Genomic DNA, 18564 nt, shown 5'->3' with positions numbered 1-18564 from the left:
CTGTAATTAAATCAGTGAGGCATGAATGAGCCTGATCTTTCCTAGGCTCGTGAAAGCAAGGATGCCTCCGATACATGTGTGTGTGCATCTGTAACTGCTGCACGCCTCTGAAATGGGGCTGTACGGGGTTAAACACCCACTTTTCTTTTTTTACACAGTGTCTTCAGCTTCCTATTTAGGGTCCTGGAAAGCGGAAAATAATCAGGGATCTCAGTGCCGGTGGCGCTGGGGATGCAGGGCAAGGCTGGAGATGTCGAGCTTTGTTCAGCTGCATGTCTCATCCTCTCCTTTTCTTCTTTTTTGTAGTTTTCTTGCTGCGGTGGCGATGAGTACCGAGACTGGGAGGTTAACCAGTACCACTCCTGCAACAGCAGTGGGCCGCTGGCGTGTGGAGTGCCCTACACATGCTGTGTCAGGAAGGTAAGGCAGCCAGGCACGGAAAGTGCCTTTATTTCAGTCAATATTTCAGCAAAACACCCTCTTCCAGCTGGTTATTACTGCATATTTCTGCGCTGTAGGGCTTCTTATAAACTGCATTGCCATTTTGCAAAGCGGTGTGAGACAGCATCAGTGTGAGATGCTAAAGAAACTACAAAATATATATTTATGGGCTATACTGTATTTTAGTAGGCTGCTGTTTTAAGGTAGAATAAATACCAAAGCACTGGGCTATTAATTGCGTTGTTATCATGCCAAGGAGTTGTTAGAAATGCCGAGTTCCTGTTTTTCAACCTAGTGTGTGATATAAAATAGTTTGGAGGATTGTTTTGCAAAGAAGTAGCAGCATCTTAAAAGGACTTGGCTGCATCTCAGCGTGGATCCCAAGGAGCTGTTGGCCTCTGCTTTCCTGTCCAGCCGACGGCTGCGGGGTGCAGCGGTATTTGGGCATCGTGTTTGCTGGGGTCTGCTCCTAACGAGCAGGTTTTTAAGGGTTTTGCTGAAAATGGGGCTGGGAGAGGTATTTGGATAAACAGCCACCCTTGTGCAGTGGAATAAAAAAAGTCTTGTGAGCAACTGCCTTTGCGAGGCTGAACTTCTGACGTGCTGCGAGTCGGGTCAAACAGAGATGGAGAGAGGGGGGAGTGGGTTTGCAGAGCTATTAGGGTCTCGTGCTGATTTTCAGAGCTGAAAATCAAGACACCCCCGCCACGCAGTGCTTTTCTGCTGAGACTAAGCTAAGTGCTCTGACACCGTCTCGTTTAATACAACCGTCCGCCTCGTTGCAATCAATCTAACACATGCTGTGGATAAAATGCCAGGAGCTGGGCCAAGGCAGCGGAAAAAAAGTGCAAATACCCCTGGTTGCTGTGGCCAGAAATGCTGTAAACTTTTCTAAAAAGGATTTGCTAAACATAATCCAGGTAGCAAACCCCCCTCGAGGTTCAGAGCATCAGGAGTATCAGTGTTGCCTCTGAAGCCTGGCCGTGCCCCAGGCTTTACTAATTGCACAAGGAAAATATATCATCAATCTCGTATTGTTGTAAGATTTTTACTGGAAAAAGAAGGAAATCTGAGGTGTTTTAATTATCAGTGGCAGTCTGACATGCAAATCAGCTGCAAAAATAATTGTCATCTCTAATCAGGGTGTTGATTAAGAATCCTAAAGCTCCTGAAGATGGAATTAGAAATTCATATGATGTCCTTTTGTATTACGAGTGAGGATGTGTTGGAGAGAGTCAAGTGCATTTTTCAGTATTTCTACACTCCCCACGGTTTTGGGTGACAATTTGGCAAACAAAAGATCTCAGTGCAGCAGGCGCTGTTGGAGATATAAGAAATCACAGATGATTAATATAGTAGGGTAAGAAATAAGGCAACTTTTGGGCTTCCCATTGCAAGGAGCTGGGTCTGGAGGATGCTCTAGCAAAGGACTGAAGCAGCCAGGCCCTGTGAGGGAAAATCCACAGTAAAGCCTCTACATTTTTTTCAAGAATTAAAGCCTATGAAGGTGGTTCTGACAGCCGGAGTGGTTTTATGGGAAGCCAGACCTCACCGAATGCATCTAAATCTCCATGAGAAATGAAACCTGTTCTTAGGGAGAACAATAACCAGGTAGATAGATGGAGCCTTGTTCTTCAGAGATTTGATTTTTGGCACTGCAGGGCACTTGGTTAAAAACTCAGCCCAACGCAGTATCAGTAGTGCATGGAATGGATTAAGAGAGCCAGCTCCCTTGGGAGTTTTCTGCTCTCTGCAACATAAAACAAGCTAATAAACATTAAGTTTAAACAACAGAGTGAAACCCCCCATAATTGCATTTACCGTAAGCTCCAGCATGTCTCTATTCGTAGCTCTTTTTTGTAGCTATTTGCTAAAATTGCAAAGTTCTTCTGGGGGTTTTCCTTGAGGACTGAGAAGGTGGGAGAAGCGCCTCTGCACCCCAGGATGAAGAAGTTACCTGTGTGCTATAGCGTGGACATACCTGGTTGGGTCTTCGCAATGTGCAGGCCCTGCTGAAAACCCTTTCCACTAAAATATGTTACTCGAGGGCTGAAGAGAAGATCTTGCGTTGGCCCTGCAGTTGGAGGGACAGGCAGGGACCACCCGGGCATGTGTATGAATTCTTCTGCGTTGGGTAGAGATGAACATGATGGTGTCCTCAGTGTGAATAACCTTTTTATCAACCAGTTATAAGTCCACCAGTTTGTAGGGCAAGAAACCCTTCTCCTCTTGTGTCCTTCTTCATCTATTTATGGCTTCGTAAATGAAAGATGGAGAGTGAAGCATCCTTTTGTCTTAGAGGACCTTTGAGATTTAAATAGAGATGTACCAGAAGATGTCATTTGGAAATGTAATATTGCGGGAAAAACAGAAGATGCTGGTAGAAGTGAGCTTGTCTGAAGGAAGGAGTGTGAAAAATGGATTAGGGGGTTGATTGCAACATGTTTTCAACTTGTCATTAAATACAGCCGTTAAACCATCCTGTTTCCCAAGAAAAGACTTTTTCTGTTACAAGACCCTCCAAGACCTTTGTGTTGCATCCCCTGGGGCATCTTCCTGGGCAGGCTGAGTTGCAGTAATGAGGGCAGACATCCTTCAAAAATGCTCGGGCTATTTTGAAAAGTCTCATCTCTAAGGTCGTAGACCTTGAAGTTCTCCCCGGGAAGAAGGAACGGGCAAATACGCACCTACCTGAGGGTGTGAAACTGGATCCTCATCTCAAGTGTGTTCCTAAATGGTTTTCCAAGACACTTGTGCCTTCTCCCGGGAATCCACAGCATAGCTGCGCCTCTGCCAAGCACAGTGTCTCCGAACCCCTTGTGAAGTGTCACTGCTGACATTTGGCGCTGAGTTTGGGGAGAAAAGCAGTTGCTTAAATAAAAAGTGCAAGGATTGCAGTCTTCTGCCCTCAGTGGGTTTTAAATGTCTGTGTGTGTTGCTCTTCTGTGATCCCCGAAGGCATCAAAATGCATTCTGGAAGAATAAAGGCTTCTCCTCGTTTTATGTTAGAAATTTCAATTCAGCTCTGACCTTCTCTTCCATGCAAGCCCTTGACAAAAGTCGATTGAGGCTAAAACCTCACTTTTCTATCTTCCACGCTTCTCCCAAATGCAAGGCGTTGAGGGAGCTGCTCAAAGAGATGGGCAGGACTGGAGATGATTGGTTGTTTAATGCAAGAAGAAAGAAAAGCGGTGATGAATTTGCGCCGTAGGCGGATGCGTTCCAACAATGAGCCGGATAGAAGGCAACTGGCAAGGGTCCTGTGGTGTCCCCAAGAGTGAGTCTGAAAAGCAAGGACAACTGAAAGCTGTCAAAAAAATGGTTTATTTTTTAATGTAACCCAAATAGACGGATCCTTGGTCATGTACAGATTCCTTTAAGGGGAATTTGCAGTGCTCTTACGCTGAAGGCTTCCCGTTTCGTGGTCTCCCTGGGTGAGATCTCTCTCAGCGACGCTGATGGGTGCTTTGCTACTGATCTCCAGATTTCCCTGCAAGTCTTTCATATGAACAGGGACTAATTAGTCTCCTTAACTATGCCCAGTTTGTAAATAGTGTCTTGAATGGTGAGAGATGGGGTTTTTGATAGCACTGTGAGTTATGTGCTAGGTATAGAAGCTCTCGGAATGGTAGCACTGGAATAATTTCCCTGCCAATTACAGGAGGAACAAGTTGCAGCTTTATGGCTGGAGTCTGTCCGGAGGCGCACATTTCTTTTATGCTGTGTCTTGCAAGAAGCATAATTTACATCTAAATGTGCACATTTCTCTTTTTCATCTCTGTGCCTCTGATATTTTTGTTTTGTTGTCCAAGAGTTTTTACTGGTTGTCAAAGCCATCTTTCTGAAAGCATAATAATTTCAGCACGTTATTATTTTATGGGCACAAGGCCCCTTTAGCAATACACGGTGTTATGGAAGCTGCTGTTTGATCCCTGAAACAAGTCAAAAAAATAACCCATCAGAAGATCAGTCCCGAGAGGTGCAAAGTACCCAACTAGCTCAGGAGCTACTCTCCAGCTTTGCTTTTTTTGGAATGAGCAAGAATCACTTTTCTAACCCAAAATGTGCCACCGTTCACACTTTCCATCCTGACAGAAGCAGAGGAATTAGGTTTGATTTTATTTTATAAAGGTCCTGAATAGCAGTGTTTGTCTGGGATTTTTCTCATTAGCTGTACCTCTTGAAACATTTTTCTTGATCAACAAAAATCTAAGCCTTGAGGCTTGAATCCTTATGTTTCTCCTCAAAGTGGTGGAAGACTTTAGAAAAATTCCCCCTTGGTTTCTGGAATGCCCAATACATTTAATCCCTGTGGAATTCCCTTTATTATGAAGGAGAGACACAACTGAAGGTGTTAGAAAAGGTGGCCACAATTAAACAAGGGGAAAAACCAAGGGAACCAAGAGATGCTTTGCTAAATGCTTGCGTGACGTGGAGGTGGTCCCAGCTCAAAGCACTGGGAAAACACTGGGGGAATCTGAGCATCCTCTGAAACAGCAGAAACCAGAGAGAAAAGTGGTTTTAAAAAAAAAAATTATTAAAAAACCCCAACAACTTACTGCCAACATGCATGGCTTCAGTATTGCATTTGGGCAAAAAGAAGCCTGCGGTAGCAAAGTGCGGTTTGAGAGCAGCTGCTGCCGTGTGCTGTGCTGAATGGTCGAGACAACGGGGCGAGTTCTTCTATTTCTTATTTTTTAGTGTTATTTCTTGTATTTCCCATTTGGCTTCCTCTGAGCTAAGTCTGTTCACCAATTCTCTGTTCACAGGTCCCCGGAGAAGTCATTAACACCCTGTGTGGATACAGGACACTTGATAAAGAGGTAACATTGGCTTTTTCCTTCATATATATGAGTTTGCTTCTCCTTCCCCAAACCCTCTAAACAAAAACAGTTATCTGCAGGTAGATGCTTCCCCACCAAGAATGGCTGTTACTGCAGCTGTGTATAAATTTATTTTTATTTTGTTACTGCAGCTGTGTATAAATTCGTTTTTATTGCTTTTCCCTGGCATCTCAGGGTGTTGCTCACGCACAGCACAGGCAAGCTCATGACATGCTTGGCTAGGCCCTGTAGGCTTTGGCGTGGCCTTTCTGGATCAGCCCTGGGCAACGCTGGTCCTGAGTTGTGTTTTGAGGCTTGGTGGTAGGAGAGAAGCTGATTTTGAGGCCTTCGGGGTTGACCACAGGGCTGTATCTCAGCAGAGAGCTTCACTATCTCTGTGCGTATGGTCCGTAGCTCCCAGGGACAGTTTTTTGGCAAGAAAACCCAGGGAAAGGTCCAACCCGAGAACTCAGTTCCCAAACACTTCTCATGCCGCTCCTTTGGCTTGCAAGGAGGAGCAAACGTGAGAAATAACATCTCCCCCCAAACCCAACATCTCAGTGAAAACCTTGATGCTTCTCTCCGCTTTTCTTCCAGCGCCTGGAGCTGCTCAGCATCATCCACGTGCGAGGCTGCATCCACGCCGTCGGGCTCTGGCTCAAAGACAACTTCGAGGCCACTTTGGGCATCGTTTGCTCCCTGTTGCTTCCACAGGTATGTGGATGGCGTGCTCTCAGCTTCTTCTACTGTGCTGGAGGAGGAAAATAATTCATTTTTAGTTATTTTTTCCCCTCCATTTACATGTGAGATTTGTGTCTTGGACAGCAAACGTCACAGCGCTTTCTAGAGCATCCTTAGCAAAATTAATGGTTTACGATGGTGGAGCTGCCTGTCTCGTAATGCACTCCTGAAATCTAATTATTGATCGAGTAATAGCATCTAAAAGCAAAGCATGCATATGTTAGCACAGCAAATCCTTTAATATTTGTTTTTACAGCTCTCTTCAAATAGAGCATAAATATTAACCGAAATAAATCATAATCGTAAATTTAGCCGGATTTGCCATGCCTCATGAAATCCATTTCCCATTAGTGATGCCTGAGGATCCAAACAACTTTCCAGCACAGGTAATTAAGCTCTTCATCACAGATGCACGATATAGAGAGAAATTTTGGGCTGCAGCTGGGGCCATCCCTTTGCAGCACTGTTGGGCACTGTGCTGGCAAGGAGGTGAATATCTCTCTTAGATCTTTTCAGAATTATTTTTTACAAAATTTTGATGATTTAACGTTGATTTGATCCTTTTTTTTGATTCCTTTCGAAGCTCACAAGCAAAAGCTTTCTTTTTATCTCATTGGATGTAATGCTGGGTTTGCTACTGGAGGTATTTGGTGATGCTTTCCAGATATGGGGTTTTATTTAAATGGAAGTGAAATGATTTTAATTTTTAATGTATTTCTGCTTGCAGTGTAAGGTAGAATGGTGGCTGAATAAAGCAGAAGCTGTTGGGGAAATATGTGACACGTTGAGCTAATTTTTCAAAAGTGGACTTTCCTTTTGAGCTCTCGGATGGTCCAAATGAAAAACCAAGACAGGGGAGCAGTTTGTGCCCAATCCTGGCTGTGATGTTCCACGTTTCTAAAGTGCTTTCTCCAAAGCATGCAAATGAGCAATGGACTTCTGCTGTGCTACCACTAGGAAATGCAACAGGCACAGAAATGGGGTGAGAAAGTGCCGTAATAGAGGCGACCGCTTCCATCTGCCTCGCAGGTTGTCGAGAGCCCTTTATAGGAGCTGCCTGTTGCGTTACCCATTAACCTGCCAACATGATGCTCTTAATTGGGAAGGATGGGAAGAAAAACCAGAGATGGCAATAAGGATTGCTGAGCCTTGATGAATATCAAGTGCTTTTGAGCGAGCGTTGTGATTTTTCTGGCGTGCCGTTAAATGCTCTTCAGATGAAGAACCTCGTTCTTCCCATCTGCTCACGATTTCCAGGTTTTAAATATAAATCGGATTTGATTCTGTCAAGTTTTGGAGGGAATTAAGTTATAAATGGCCATCTGTGTTGCCAGGAGCTGTCAGCCCAGAAACAGCTTCATCCCCAGCAGCTGCCAGCAGAAAGCTGGGGTGAGAATATTGTCCCTGAATTGCTGATCCAAGGGGGAAGGAGTTGGCACTGTTGATGTGGGGAGGTGACAGTGCCTTGAACTTTGGGAAGAGTGAACATATTGACCTGTCCCATCTTTGGCCTTTGGGTATTTGCCATCACACAGGACAAGTGCCTCTCCGTGGAGCTGCAAACCACCTTAGTGGAAAACTTGCAGGATGCCGGGGAGAAGGTTGGGATCACGATCCGCGTACTGAGTCCGACTTTGAGCTTTGCCCAATTTTCCTCAAAGTCTTGTACTTTCTTAGGATCAAACTTCAGCCTCGTCTGTGATGGCGAGCAGCTCGAGAGCTCAGAGGTTGGGGATTGGAGTTTGGCTGATGTTTATCATCCAAGTGTCCGAGATTTGTGCTTGAATTTGGGGTAAGAAACTGGCTTTTCTTGTGCAGAAAGGAAAAGTCAAGAAAAATTTGGGTTGACGTAGAGCGCCCACAGAGAGTGAGCAATTATTGCTCTTAGTGTTGTCTTTCTGTCATGCTCAGGTGTGGGAAACCATCAAATTTTGGCTTTCCATCATGCAGGAAGTTACTGAATTTTTAAGTTTTCTCTGCTTTTCCCCAAATATCTGTGCGAGAGGCCAAGGGTACAGGGCAGGCTGCTTGACTTTGCTTTCTCAGGCACGTGGGCATCTGTCTATTTGGGTTTGGGGAAAGCTGTAAATCTGCTGGGTCCTTCTAGGTGTTAAACTGATTGAACGGGTGAGGAGGCAGGGAAAAATCCTGCCTGGGTACATCACTGCACAGCAGCCAGCCTCTCTGCCAGCTGGTGCATGGCAGAGGGAGTTTGTCACTTTATGATCGCTCTTAAATCATGAATGTCTCTGCCTTTTTTAAGTAAGCCATCAAGCAATGGGGAAAAAAAATCCCATTTGAGGAGTGGGAAAGCGGTTGTGTTCATTTGTCTCAGTTTGTTCAGAGCGAAGCATGAACGCATCAACTCAATTATTTTTCTGCTTTTGCAGAGTACCTTTAATTCTCTTTTTTCTTTTTCCTATGTTTCATTCTCCAGTAACAATCCTGTCTCCTTGCCTCTCTTCTCAGCCAAGCTGCAGACTGAGGCCAAACTGTGATGCATTTCATAGCTCTCTCAAAAAGACGTTTTAATTTAGTTGCTGGCAGTCAGTGGCAAATTCACGTTGTGGCCTCATACGAGTTGTGTTTAATTATGAAGCAACCCCAGATCTTTCAGCAGGTGCAACAAAGCCCATAAATTTGTTTCCTACTGGCTGCATCCCTACCTCCCCTGCCTCTAGCAAGATTATCCAAGGAGTTAACAGTATGCATAAAACACGTTTGTAGTTAAAATAAGCCAAATAACCTCGTGTGTTGCTCTTTCCCCTTTGCCATGCCCAGGTGCTTTTTCAGCAGCTTTTATACTGACCTAAGGAAAAGCATCTCCAACTTTTCCATTCCCGTGTCTTTGCAGGGGATGTTTTCTGATGGTATTTCATCCTCCTTAGCAAGATGAAGATGTAGCCACTGTAATAATGTAGAAAAAACCGCATAAAATAAAGCTCTTCAACCCCTTTTTCTCCATCCTAAAGAAGCAGAAAGTGGCACAAGTCCAATTAAAAAGAAAAAAAATCTCTGAAAGGTCACTGCCAAGAGTTAGTATTTATCGACTCTGCGGCACAGCCAACTCGCAGTAAATTGTTGCTACCTCCATTTCGCTTTGATATCTCATCAATCTCCGAAGCTCTACGTTGGGAGCAGCTACAGAATAACAGGGCATCAGCGTAGAGGTAGATGTTGCCTCCTAAGAGTGTAAATCCAGAAGATCAACTATTTCAGTCCTCAAAAATGTGGCATTAGACTTGCAACGTGCATTTTGCACCTTGGCGTCTTCATCTCTTGGTGACAGTAATGTTAAATGTTTCCTTGTGTAAAGGGCTTTGTATTGCCAAAGTTCCCTTTTTCTTCGCAAGATGAATGTGTATTTTGTTTGCTTTTTAATATCTTAGCTGCTCCAGGGGCTGGAAAGCCATACATTCTCAAGTGGCTGACGCGTGCTTAATGTAGGAGAAAAGGGGAATAAAAGGGATTTTTCCATCTGCAGCCCATGACCTCTACGAGAGCCTGGTCTATAAATAGCAATTTATGGAAGGAAAAGCCAATACAAGATAAATGCTTGCTTTTTACTTGATTAGCTCTGGGAAAGCTTGAAATGATTCAACTCTTCTGTTTAGCCAGATCCAGCTTTACAGCCGCCCAAATGGACCAGGACCCCCGGAGCCGGGCTGACGCCTGCGCAGCAGACGGTGACGTTTGCATGGAAAAGGGTTTTCCTGCCGAAAGTTTTGCTTGCAGAAGAGCCTTGTTGGGCTGGTGGGTTATGTTCTCTGTGACCAGAGTTGGTTTTGTGAGGACCGTGATGCAGCGGGATGTGGTTAATCACGCTGTCACCATGCAAGGGCTCTTGAGCATTGTTTTGTTGCTATTTTCCATCCTTAATTTTTGCCCTTGTTAAGCAAAAGCCAAATTAAGCCTTGTATGTTTGATTGCCCAGGAAAATGCGACTGGAGGAGCTCAGCTCCTTTTGAGTGATCTGCAAGGGCCCAAAATGCAACCTTTCCACCCCGAATCGAGCCACTGCTCACATGCACGCACACACCCCTAAGGGAAAACATCTGTGGTTTTTCCAGACCTTTTTCTTGTTGTATAATAATGTGAAAATGAGTGTTTGAGTTCTTTCCTCCCTTGCTTCCAAAAACGTTCCTGACTGAGCGTGCTTTCTTTTGCCAGACGTGGAAAAGATGAGCCATTAATCAATGAGCATTTCCCAGTGAGGAGGATATTGCAATTAGACCTTGGCCATATCAGCCCCGTTGAGGCCTGTTCCTAATGCAAAACCATTTAGTCTGAAGGAACAAGTGGGGCCGCTACAAGACACTGAGCAAAGCTGGGGCTTGGCAAGGATGGAGCTGAGCACCAGAGAGCCTCATAGTACATCTCACGGCACCTACGTGGGAGACAGAAATACACGGTTTATGTCTAGCAGAAGGCTCTGTGCTGCACCAGAACCACAGAAAGTGGAGTGTAGCCTCAAATAGTGGAATATATTTAACTTCCTCAAGTGTTGGAAGAGAAGGAATAACCATCAGTTGTGTTAAGGTATCCATATTAATCTAATTTTGGTCTTGTGATGTTGGTAGGAAATAGGTAGTTAGGACCCATGCTGCTTTGTTTGATCCCAAGTGCAGTATTAGAGTTTATCTGAGACCTGGAGAACCAGGATGCTTCGCTGCCACCACAAAAAAGAGTGGAGAACAGGTGCTGAAACTACCAGACCATGTATTTACAATCTCTTCTGGATATCTCTTGAAATATAAAGATGACTCTTCCTGCCTTGGAGTAATAGCGGTGGATGAAGTGAGACATTTGCTGTGGCAGGGGCACATTTAATTTCTGGAGCGATGAGTTGGCAACAGCAGCAGGATGGTGTCCTTGCTCAGCCAGACAGGCCAACACCCATAGCTTAATCACGATACAGTTATAATTAATGTCACTGTTATAAGTTGGCCAGAAATAATTGCAAGTTCAGGAGCAAAATACTGAGGGTTTTAATTTGCTTTTTGAGCTTTTGCTGTTTTGCATAAGAAAACTCAAGGGTCTTCCAGTAGCAGGGACTTGCAGACATCCATGGGAACCTTCTGGGATTAAATGAGCATTTATAATTGGGGCATAAACCAAGAAAATAATCAGGCTGCCCTTGCCTGGCTGTGTGTTCCCACATGTTTTTGCTGGGGCAGGGAGGTCCCTCTCCCCGGGGCTCACGGGGACAGGAGAAATACAAACGAGGGGTTTGATTAAGCGGTGTGGGAGGATATGAAAAGCTGAAAGTGATGAATGGGTTTTATTTCTTATTGCTCGTATTTCCCAATGCTCGTAAGCATTGTACAGCCCCTGGGAGTCCGAGACAAAACCCCTGAGGATTTGTGCTCTGGAGCACTTATTTTTTTTTCTCTCTGATGGACATAAATTTCCTCTAGCTGCTTGGCTGGGTTGGATGGGAGAATTTAGGGCTGGCCCGTGCTGACAGCAGACGTCCCGCTCACCCTTTTGTGGGTTGAAAATGAAGACGCAGAAGCTCCTTACCCTAAATTGGATGGATTTGGGGAAGACTTCAGCCAAGGCTTTCCAGGGGAGTCCCATAATGCTGCTGAGAGATGAAAATCAAGGTCTTCAGCTGCAAAATGCCAGTTTGGATTGGGTCCAGGCTGCCAAGCTGCTACTGGGAGGAGCTGGAGAGGTGGGAAATGGCAGCAGACATCTGCCCCCCATTCTGTTTTGCTGTGCATTTATATATTTATCTTTTTCTTTAAAAAAAATCAACCCAAAGCAACAGGATATCTCCTTCCTGGTGCCACGTCGTGTGCTTAGGGGTTTAAAATATAATAATCCAGGTATCTGCATGGCCATAGTGATTAGCATCGCTTCTAACAGTGATGCTTTGGTTTTGTAAAGTTTCTCTTCTAGATTCATGCTCAGGGTGGCCGGGGAGCAGAGGGGGAGGTGGGCAGCATGCCCCAGTGGGGAGGAAAACACGTGTGAAGGGAAGGATGCAGGAAGGATGTGCCTGTGCAAGCCTTTGCACGCTCCCTCCTGCAGTGTCTGGCTGGGAAACAAGACAATAATTCTCAAATAATGTCATCTGCAGGGTGGTTTTCTCCATCGCTGTCATCACAGGGGATCCCTGACTTTGGGTGCCACCAAATTACAAATAGCATTATCAATGCAAATTGCAATATATAGGGTGCAATTGCTATTGCCATATCATGGCAAAAATTATATATATATATATATATATCTATCTCATATTGTGACTTCCCAGGGGGTCTGCATGCTTTATTGATTCCCTCGATATGCAAAGGTCTTTGGATTTATTTTACGCACACAACTGCTCTTGCACACTGTAAAGCAGCTGCTCGATGATCTTGTACCCTGTGCAAACCCTGTGCGTTTAAATCCCCCAGCAAAAAGCTCAGAAAGTGGCAGACTAGAGACCTCCCGAGGCAGCGATGGTTTCTGTACTCTGCTGAACGCCAGCCAGAAAGAAGAGGCAATTTTCTAACTTTAAATGACCCACAAGCAGTAACTCCTGAGCAGTTCTCCCCTCGCTCCATGGTGATTGCCATCATGGGGAGGGGAAGTCAGGGAGAAAAGCAGCTTTTTAATTTTTTTAGCCTCATACTTGATACATTTTGTTAACATGCTCCTCTGCAATAACACCTTCCTTCATATGGCAACGCAATAAAATCAGCACTCACGTTAGAAGTCTCTTTACTTCTGGAAAACATGGTGCCCTTGGTGCTGGCGATATTGAATGCATCTATATTCCTGACAGCTTTTTCTGTTTTCATTAAGTGAAAGAGGATATTTAGAGGCGAGCTGGAATGGAAGTTGGTTCATAACTCAGAGGAGAGTGAAGGGCTGTGGGATGCAGGCTGCTGATTGAGGACTTGGGGTAATTTTATTCCGTTCAAGAAATTCCCAGTTTAACCAGGATGCTGCGTCCTGCGATGCCTCAGACGTCACATCACTGCCGGGGGCAGAGGAGCAGGAGGGATGATGTCCCTGAACCTGGCTGGTTTTGCAGAATTGCGTTCATTTGCATTTAATTTATTGTAAACACAAATCTTTTCTGAATTACTGTTTGGTTTAGGGAGGAAAAAATGACACGCTTGCCTTAGAATTTGTCATTTCAAAGGGCTTTGCTTGCTCGGTCCTTTCACTGTATCAGCAGCGGGATTTTAATCTGCCCAGCGATGACATGCTAATAGAAGCAAATAATGCTAAAGCTTGACATACATTTAAATATTATCTTAAAACTTTTAAAACCCTTAAAGGCTCTGCTGTTGAATATGGATTAGCACGATCCTATTATCCGCATCCATGTGGGAGCGGTTGCTTTGGGCTCTCCAGTTTGTAGAGACAGAGCATCGTCCCCCAAGCATCCTCCAACCAGCCCTGGCCTCCTGCACCCCCACCTGGAGATTTCTGCAGCTTTTGGGCACCAAAGAGGGGACGGATATGGGACAGGAGAGCAGGACCCCAACTGGCTTTTCCATGCCAAAGTCTTTGGTTTTGTTATTTTTGCTTCGCCGCCAAAAGCGAGCTCCAGTTGCAGAGCCCCATTTTGGTCCTGCACACGGGGAGTGAATGCTTCTCGCGCAGTCTGAGGCAGGGTTGAATGCTCTCTCCATCTGCAGGCTGAAATCATTTCCTCGAGTATTTGGGAAGGAGTTGCCTGCTGAGAGGGTTATACAATATGCAGCGCAACAGTGAATATTTTGAGGGCAGCGGGGAGCCGCACAGATACACACACAAAAGTTACCGGCGCTGTAAGATACCCTGATTTCAGGCCATTTGGATAACAAAAGGAGGTGCTGAGATGTTTCCAGACTTCAGGGTTTTTTTCAGCATCTGCAGTTGCCTTGCCCAGCCAAGAACCCTCATGGCACAAACCCGGCGTTTCTGTAATTCCACGGTCGGGAAAGCCCTGCTAGCTGTAACCACGCTACAGCCTCCAGCACCTCGCCTGTTCTTTGGGTGATTAATCCTGTTATCAGTAATTAGGTGGAACGTCAAATAAGCAGGATGCTCTTTGAGGATCCGTGGGTGTAATTAGGAAAGTGGGAACGGGTCAAGCTCCAACTGAGGACTTCAAGGAAGGACTCTCCATGTTGGGAGAGCAGCTCAAAGGACGGGGTCTTCCACTTCTGACTTGTTGAAGCTGTCCATCCAAGGAGTCCCCTCAGGATCCACCTCCAGCTGAATTTGGGAGGGAAAAATAAAAATTGGGTTGTTTTGGGGCAGCTTCAGTGCAGGGCAGAAGCTGCTCATATGGGTCGCGGGGTATTTCTCTGTCTCTGAAAGGCGAATTAATAAACCCCGGTGATGTTTGTGATTGCCTGTTTGCTTTCAGCTCGCTGGGCGACACTTACCTGATTTGCTTTTTCCCTGTGGAGTTTTTGCCTCCATTTTCTGCAGCCTCCTCTGGGCAAACACTTTTCCCTTTCCACTCTGGGATAAAACGGTCCCTAATTTAAGATGCGTTACAACCCTTTGCTCTTATCCCCATTTATCTTTCTCTTAATGTTCCCACTTTCCAGACTATTTAATGGATCAATTAGAACCCAGAGAAATGATTAATAACATTTTTCAGCTCCAAAACCAATGCGCCGCAATGGTGCAGGAGATTCCAACTGATGGATGGTAGAGGTGCAACTGGGTTATTTATTGACTCTTTGTGGCAAGGAATGATTACGCAGAAAAACGTATTAACTAGCCTCAAAATTGAGCAGAAAAGCCCAGAGGTTCAAGGTGGTCTCATCCTTCTCCATCCCGTCTTGTGCGTTGAAAATATCTGTTTGTATCCCAGTGCTGAGCTCAAAGTATCTGGGGGCTTATGGGGAATAAACCTTATTCCTACGGATCAGTAGTCAAGGTGGGCGAAGGGTTAGTACAAAAGATGCAGTTTGTGCTGAAAATGCTCTGCTTGCCACCGTGCCCCTCATCAGCTCCTGGTGCTCGTAGCCGCCGCAGCGGAGCAGCGCAAAGGAAACGTTGGGTGAAATCAAAGCAATGGGCTTGAAATCTTGTGCTGGTGAAAATGCCTTTTTTTTTTCCCCCCTCTTCTCCTAAAGATTTCAAACGTTTTTTTTTAATTCCCTGACAGCCAGCAGGGAAATGGGAAATAATCTGTGTGGCACCGTGCTTGCGGCAATATCTTAATTTTAGCAAGAGCCTGGACCTCTGCCTCTCTCTTTGCAATGCTTGCGGTGACGTCCAACTAATCCGCGTCCCTCTCTCAGGGCTGATGTTGAAGTCGTAAGATGGATGTGGCCATTAATGAGTTTAACAATGAGCCTGTTGCTTTGGCAGAAGATTTTACTGGAGCTTGTCCTCTCTTGTCTCATGGCCAGGTTTGGAAGTTCAGGTGACAGGATCCCTGGCAGGAGAAGACCTCCAGGAAGGGTTTGCATGATTCTAGAGGTTTTAATACTCATATTTTGCAGGTGATCGGCCTCGTGATGGCTTGGCTGTATTGGCAAAAGCTCAACGAGATCTACTCCAAGCTGGACACTGTTGACTTCAGGCTCCTGGAGATGCGGGATTTCAGCTTCGGGGCGGTGGATCTGAGCGGCGCAGGATGGTGCTGGTGCTTGCCCAAGGAAGGGGGCTACATTCCTGTCAATGTTGAGGATGAGGAAGACGAGGAAGAAGGTGCCATCTGCCACAGCAAAGTGTGAGATGGTGGAAGACTCAAAGGCAGCTTGGAGCAAAGCTCTTAGGGAGGCGGCGGATGTTGAAATGTGGAAATAATGTGATTTATCTTCTCAGGTTCAGGAGATGCTTTGGGGGAAACTGTAAAGTAACACTGGAAGGTTATAAAAACGCAGTGCACTGTGCGGGCACGTGAGCTCCTCGGGGTCCTTTTACTACCTTGGTGTTTTGAAGCATTTGTGCATCACCTGATTGGGTTTTGGGGGGGGGTTTTTTACTCAATAAATGTATTTTCTGTTGTTTTTTGCAAAGTCACTTCCATTCACTGCACGCTGGTTGGGCCGTCGGAGAGGGAAGTGGCACCGTCGTCATTGTGCTTTGGGGTATCTTTATAGTTATGTTTAGCCTGATCTCCTGAAAAGCAGCGGCTTTATGGTAGATTCCCAGGTGTGCCAAGGCCCTAGAAAGACATAGTTAAAGGAAAAAACAGAGCAGTTTGCTCTGCAGAGCCTTTCCAAAGGGCTTTTCCAGGAATCAAACCCCCAGGGAGGCACAGCTTGCACCTTCTGCAGCAAGACGGATGTTTGGGCAAGGCCTACACAGGGGAAAAACACCCATTTCAGAAGGTTTCCAGCTCTTCCCTATGAACTGTGGCTTCAATTTTTATCCCCAGGCAAGGACAGGGAGAGCCAACCAATTTTAAAAACAAAGACAGCATTATTGCAGCAGCGGGCTGCCCCTGGAGATGGTGGGGCTCCCCTCTGCTGGAGTCCAACCTGTAATGACCAGGTAAGGAATTACCTTTTATAATATTTCTTCTTAGCACAACTTGATGGTCAAGGCAGCAATTCCCTCCTGCGTCACTTGGGAAATAGGAATTAAATAGCTGGTGTCTGTTGCATCCAACCCTGGGCTGGTAAATTGAGCCACGTTAGGAAACAGAGAAACCTCAAAAGCAGATGAATTGCAAAAATATGAGTGTGTTTTTATCAAAAAAACCCTGGTTGAAACCTTCTGCAAAGGTCCGTGGGCTGCTCTGGTGCGGGCTCAGCAATAACCTACCAATGGCAAAGCTTTCCCCAGCAGCCATAAGTCAAACGCGGAGGAGGGAGCGTGGATCAGGGACCTGTTTTCTCTCCGAATGTACCAAAATCCCGCGGGCACCCTGGGGCCGCTGTAGTTCCTGCATCTGTCAAGCGAGAGAAATCATCTCAAAAGCGAAATGCAAAGAAAACAAAGTCGATTTTTCAAAAGAGCAACGTGTCTGCAGCGCCACTCGGCGAAGGAAACGCTGGGTTTATTAGTGGCACTTTTATTAATAAGGGTGTTTGGAAGCTGGAGGCTGGCTTCGTTTATTTGGATACCCAAGCACGGAGAGTTGGGTGAGTGTTGGTGTGCGACTGCCGGGCTCTGTCTCCCTCTTCTGACTGTTTCCAGGCTTTATTTTTTAACTAAACGAGAAGCAATGCCCAGCACAGGCCTGAAAAAAACACTTTTTGAACCTTTTTTTTCTTCTGCAAATCACATTGAAAATGGAGCTGTGTACTACAAGAGCTGAGCAGTGGGGTTATTGAATTGGTTTTAAACAGCGTGGCCAAAATTGTGGAGGTTTTTTTGACAAGTGGAGAAGGTAAAACCTACAGCCCAGGGAAATCGGGTGAGCACGATTATTTAAGGAGTAACAGGGTTGCTTTACCCAGGCAGCTCATTGGCTTCTGGGATTTTGCTTTTATTCCTTCTTCCCCCTCTCTCCACGAGGTGTTCAGTAAAACTTTAAGAAATACAACCTGGTAGATTCAACCTGCTCTTTGTGTTTCTATGGATTTGGGGACAGAAAGTTGATTTCTATTATTTTCTCTTTTTTACAGGTAAAGCAGCCACCAACATCTTTATACCATTTTCCTGGCTGGGCAGAGCCTGCTGATGCTGGATGCTGGCACAGGCAGCGTTGGACAGGTGGGATGCAAGCAGGTTTTCAAGACTGGATTAATACTGGGTTTTGGCAGGTGGTGAGACGAGGGGAGATGGGGAGAAGTATTGAAAGAAAAATCTGAGAAAGAACGGGAGCTGCGGAGGGCTGCTGGTGGGGAATATGAACCAGCCAATCTCTTAGCAGAAGAGAAGGATGAAGACCTTCTCTTTGAGTAACCCAGCACAGCTGTTGGATATGGAGCAGGGGACCTGGAATACAGAGTGTCCAATTGCAATATAATTCAGGACGTGTTGCCTCAATGATACTTATGTGGCTTCTCAGTTGGTGTAAAAGTCTCGAGTTGAATGGACTGTGGGTTTCTCCTGGGAGATTAGAAATTACTTAAAATTTTAAAAAATTAAAAAAAAAAAAAAAAGAGGAGCGGCTGAGAGAACTGGGGGGGTTTAGTGTGGAGAAGAGGAGGCTGAGGGGAGACCTCCTGGCCCTCTGCAACTCCCTGAAAGGAGGGTGCAGAGAGGGGGGAGGAGTCTCTTGAGCCAAGGAACCAGCGGCAGGCCAAGAGGGAATGGCCTCAAGCTGCGCCAGGGCAGGGTCAGACTGGCTCTTAGGAAGGATTTCTTTGCAGAAGGGGCTGTTGGGCGTTGGAATGGGCTGCCCAGGGCAGGGGGGGAGTCCCCATCCCTGGAGGGGTTGAAGAGTCGGGTTGAGCCAGCGCTGAGGGATCTGGTGGAGTTGGGAACGGTCAGGGTGAGGTTCATGGTTGGACTGGAGGAGCTTCAAGGGCTTTTCCAACCCAGATGTTTCTGGGATTCTGTGATTCAGGCATCAGCTCAGGCACCTGGCTCCCCTATTCCCACGCACAGTTGGTCTGCAAATACCTGGAAAACAGGAAAGGTAGATTTAAGCAAGAGCATGAAATCGTCAGTGCACTTTGCAAAAGCTTTTCTCCACGCTTACAAACAGAGCTCATTA

General features: G+C 45.7%; 2 protein-coding genes across 2 annotated transcripts in view; both read left to right on the top strand.

The window, feature by feature from the left end:
- Window positions 1-15968, top strand: part of LOC141916014 (tetraspanin-15-like) — a 45741-nt gene extending 29773 nt beyond the window's left edge. The window contains exons 5-8 of the mRNA XM_074808041.1: window positions 307-420; window positions 5211-5264; window positions 5862-5978; window positions 15452-15968. Coding sequence (XP_074664142.1) covers window positions 307-420; window positions 5211-5264; window positions 5862-5978; window positions 15452-15685 — 519 coding nt within the window. The 3' untranslated portion in view covers window positions 15686-15968. The remainder of the gene's footprint in view (window positions 1-306; window positions 421-5210; window positions 5265-5861; window positions 5979-15451) is intronic.
- The window catches only part of MOB1A (MOB kinase activator 1A), a 160192-nt gene that overhangs the window by 93307 nt on the left and 48321 nt on the right, over window positions 1-18564 (top strand). The window lies entirely within an intron of this gene.

Source organism: Strix aluco, chromosome 28, assembly GCF_031877795.1.
Source record: "Strix aluco isolate bStrAlu1 chromosome 28, bStrAlu1.hap1, whole genome shotgun sequence".
Lineage (NCBI taxonomy): Eukaryota > Metazoa > Chordata > Aves > Strigiformes > Strigidae > Strix > Strix aluco.
This window is presented reverse-complemented; position numbering and strand designations above follow the sequence as displayed.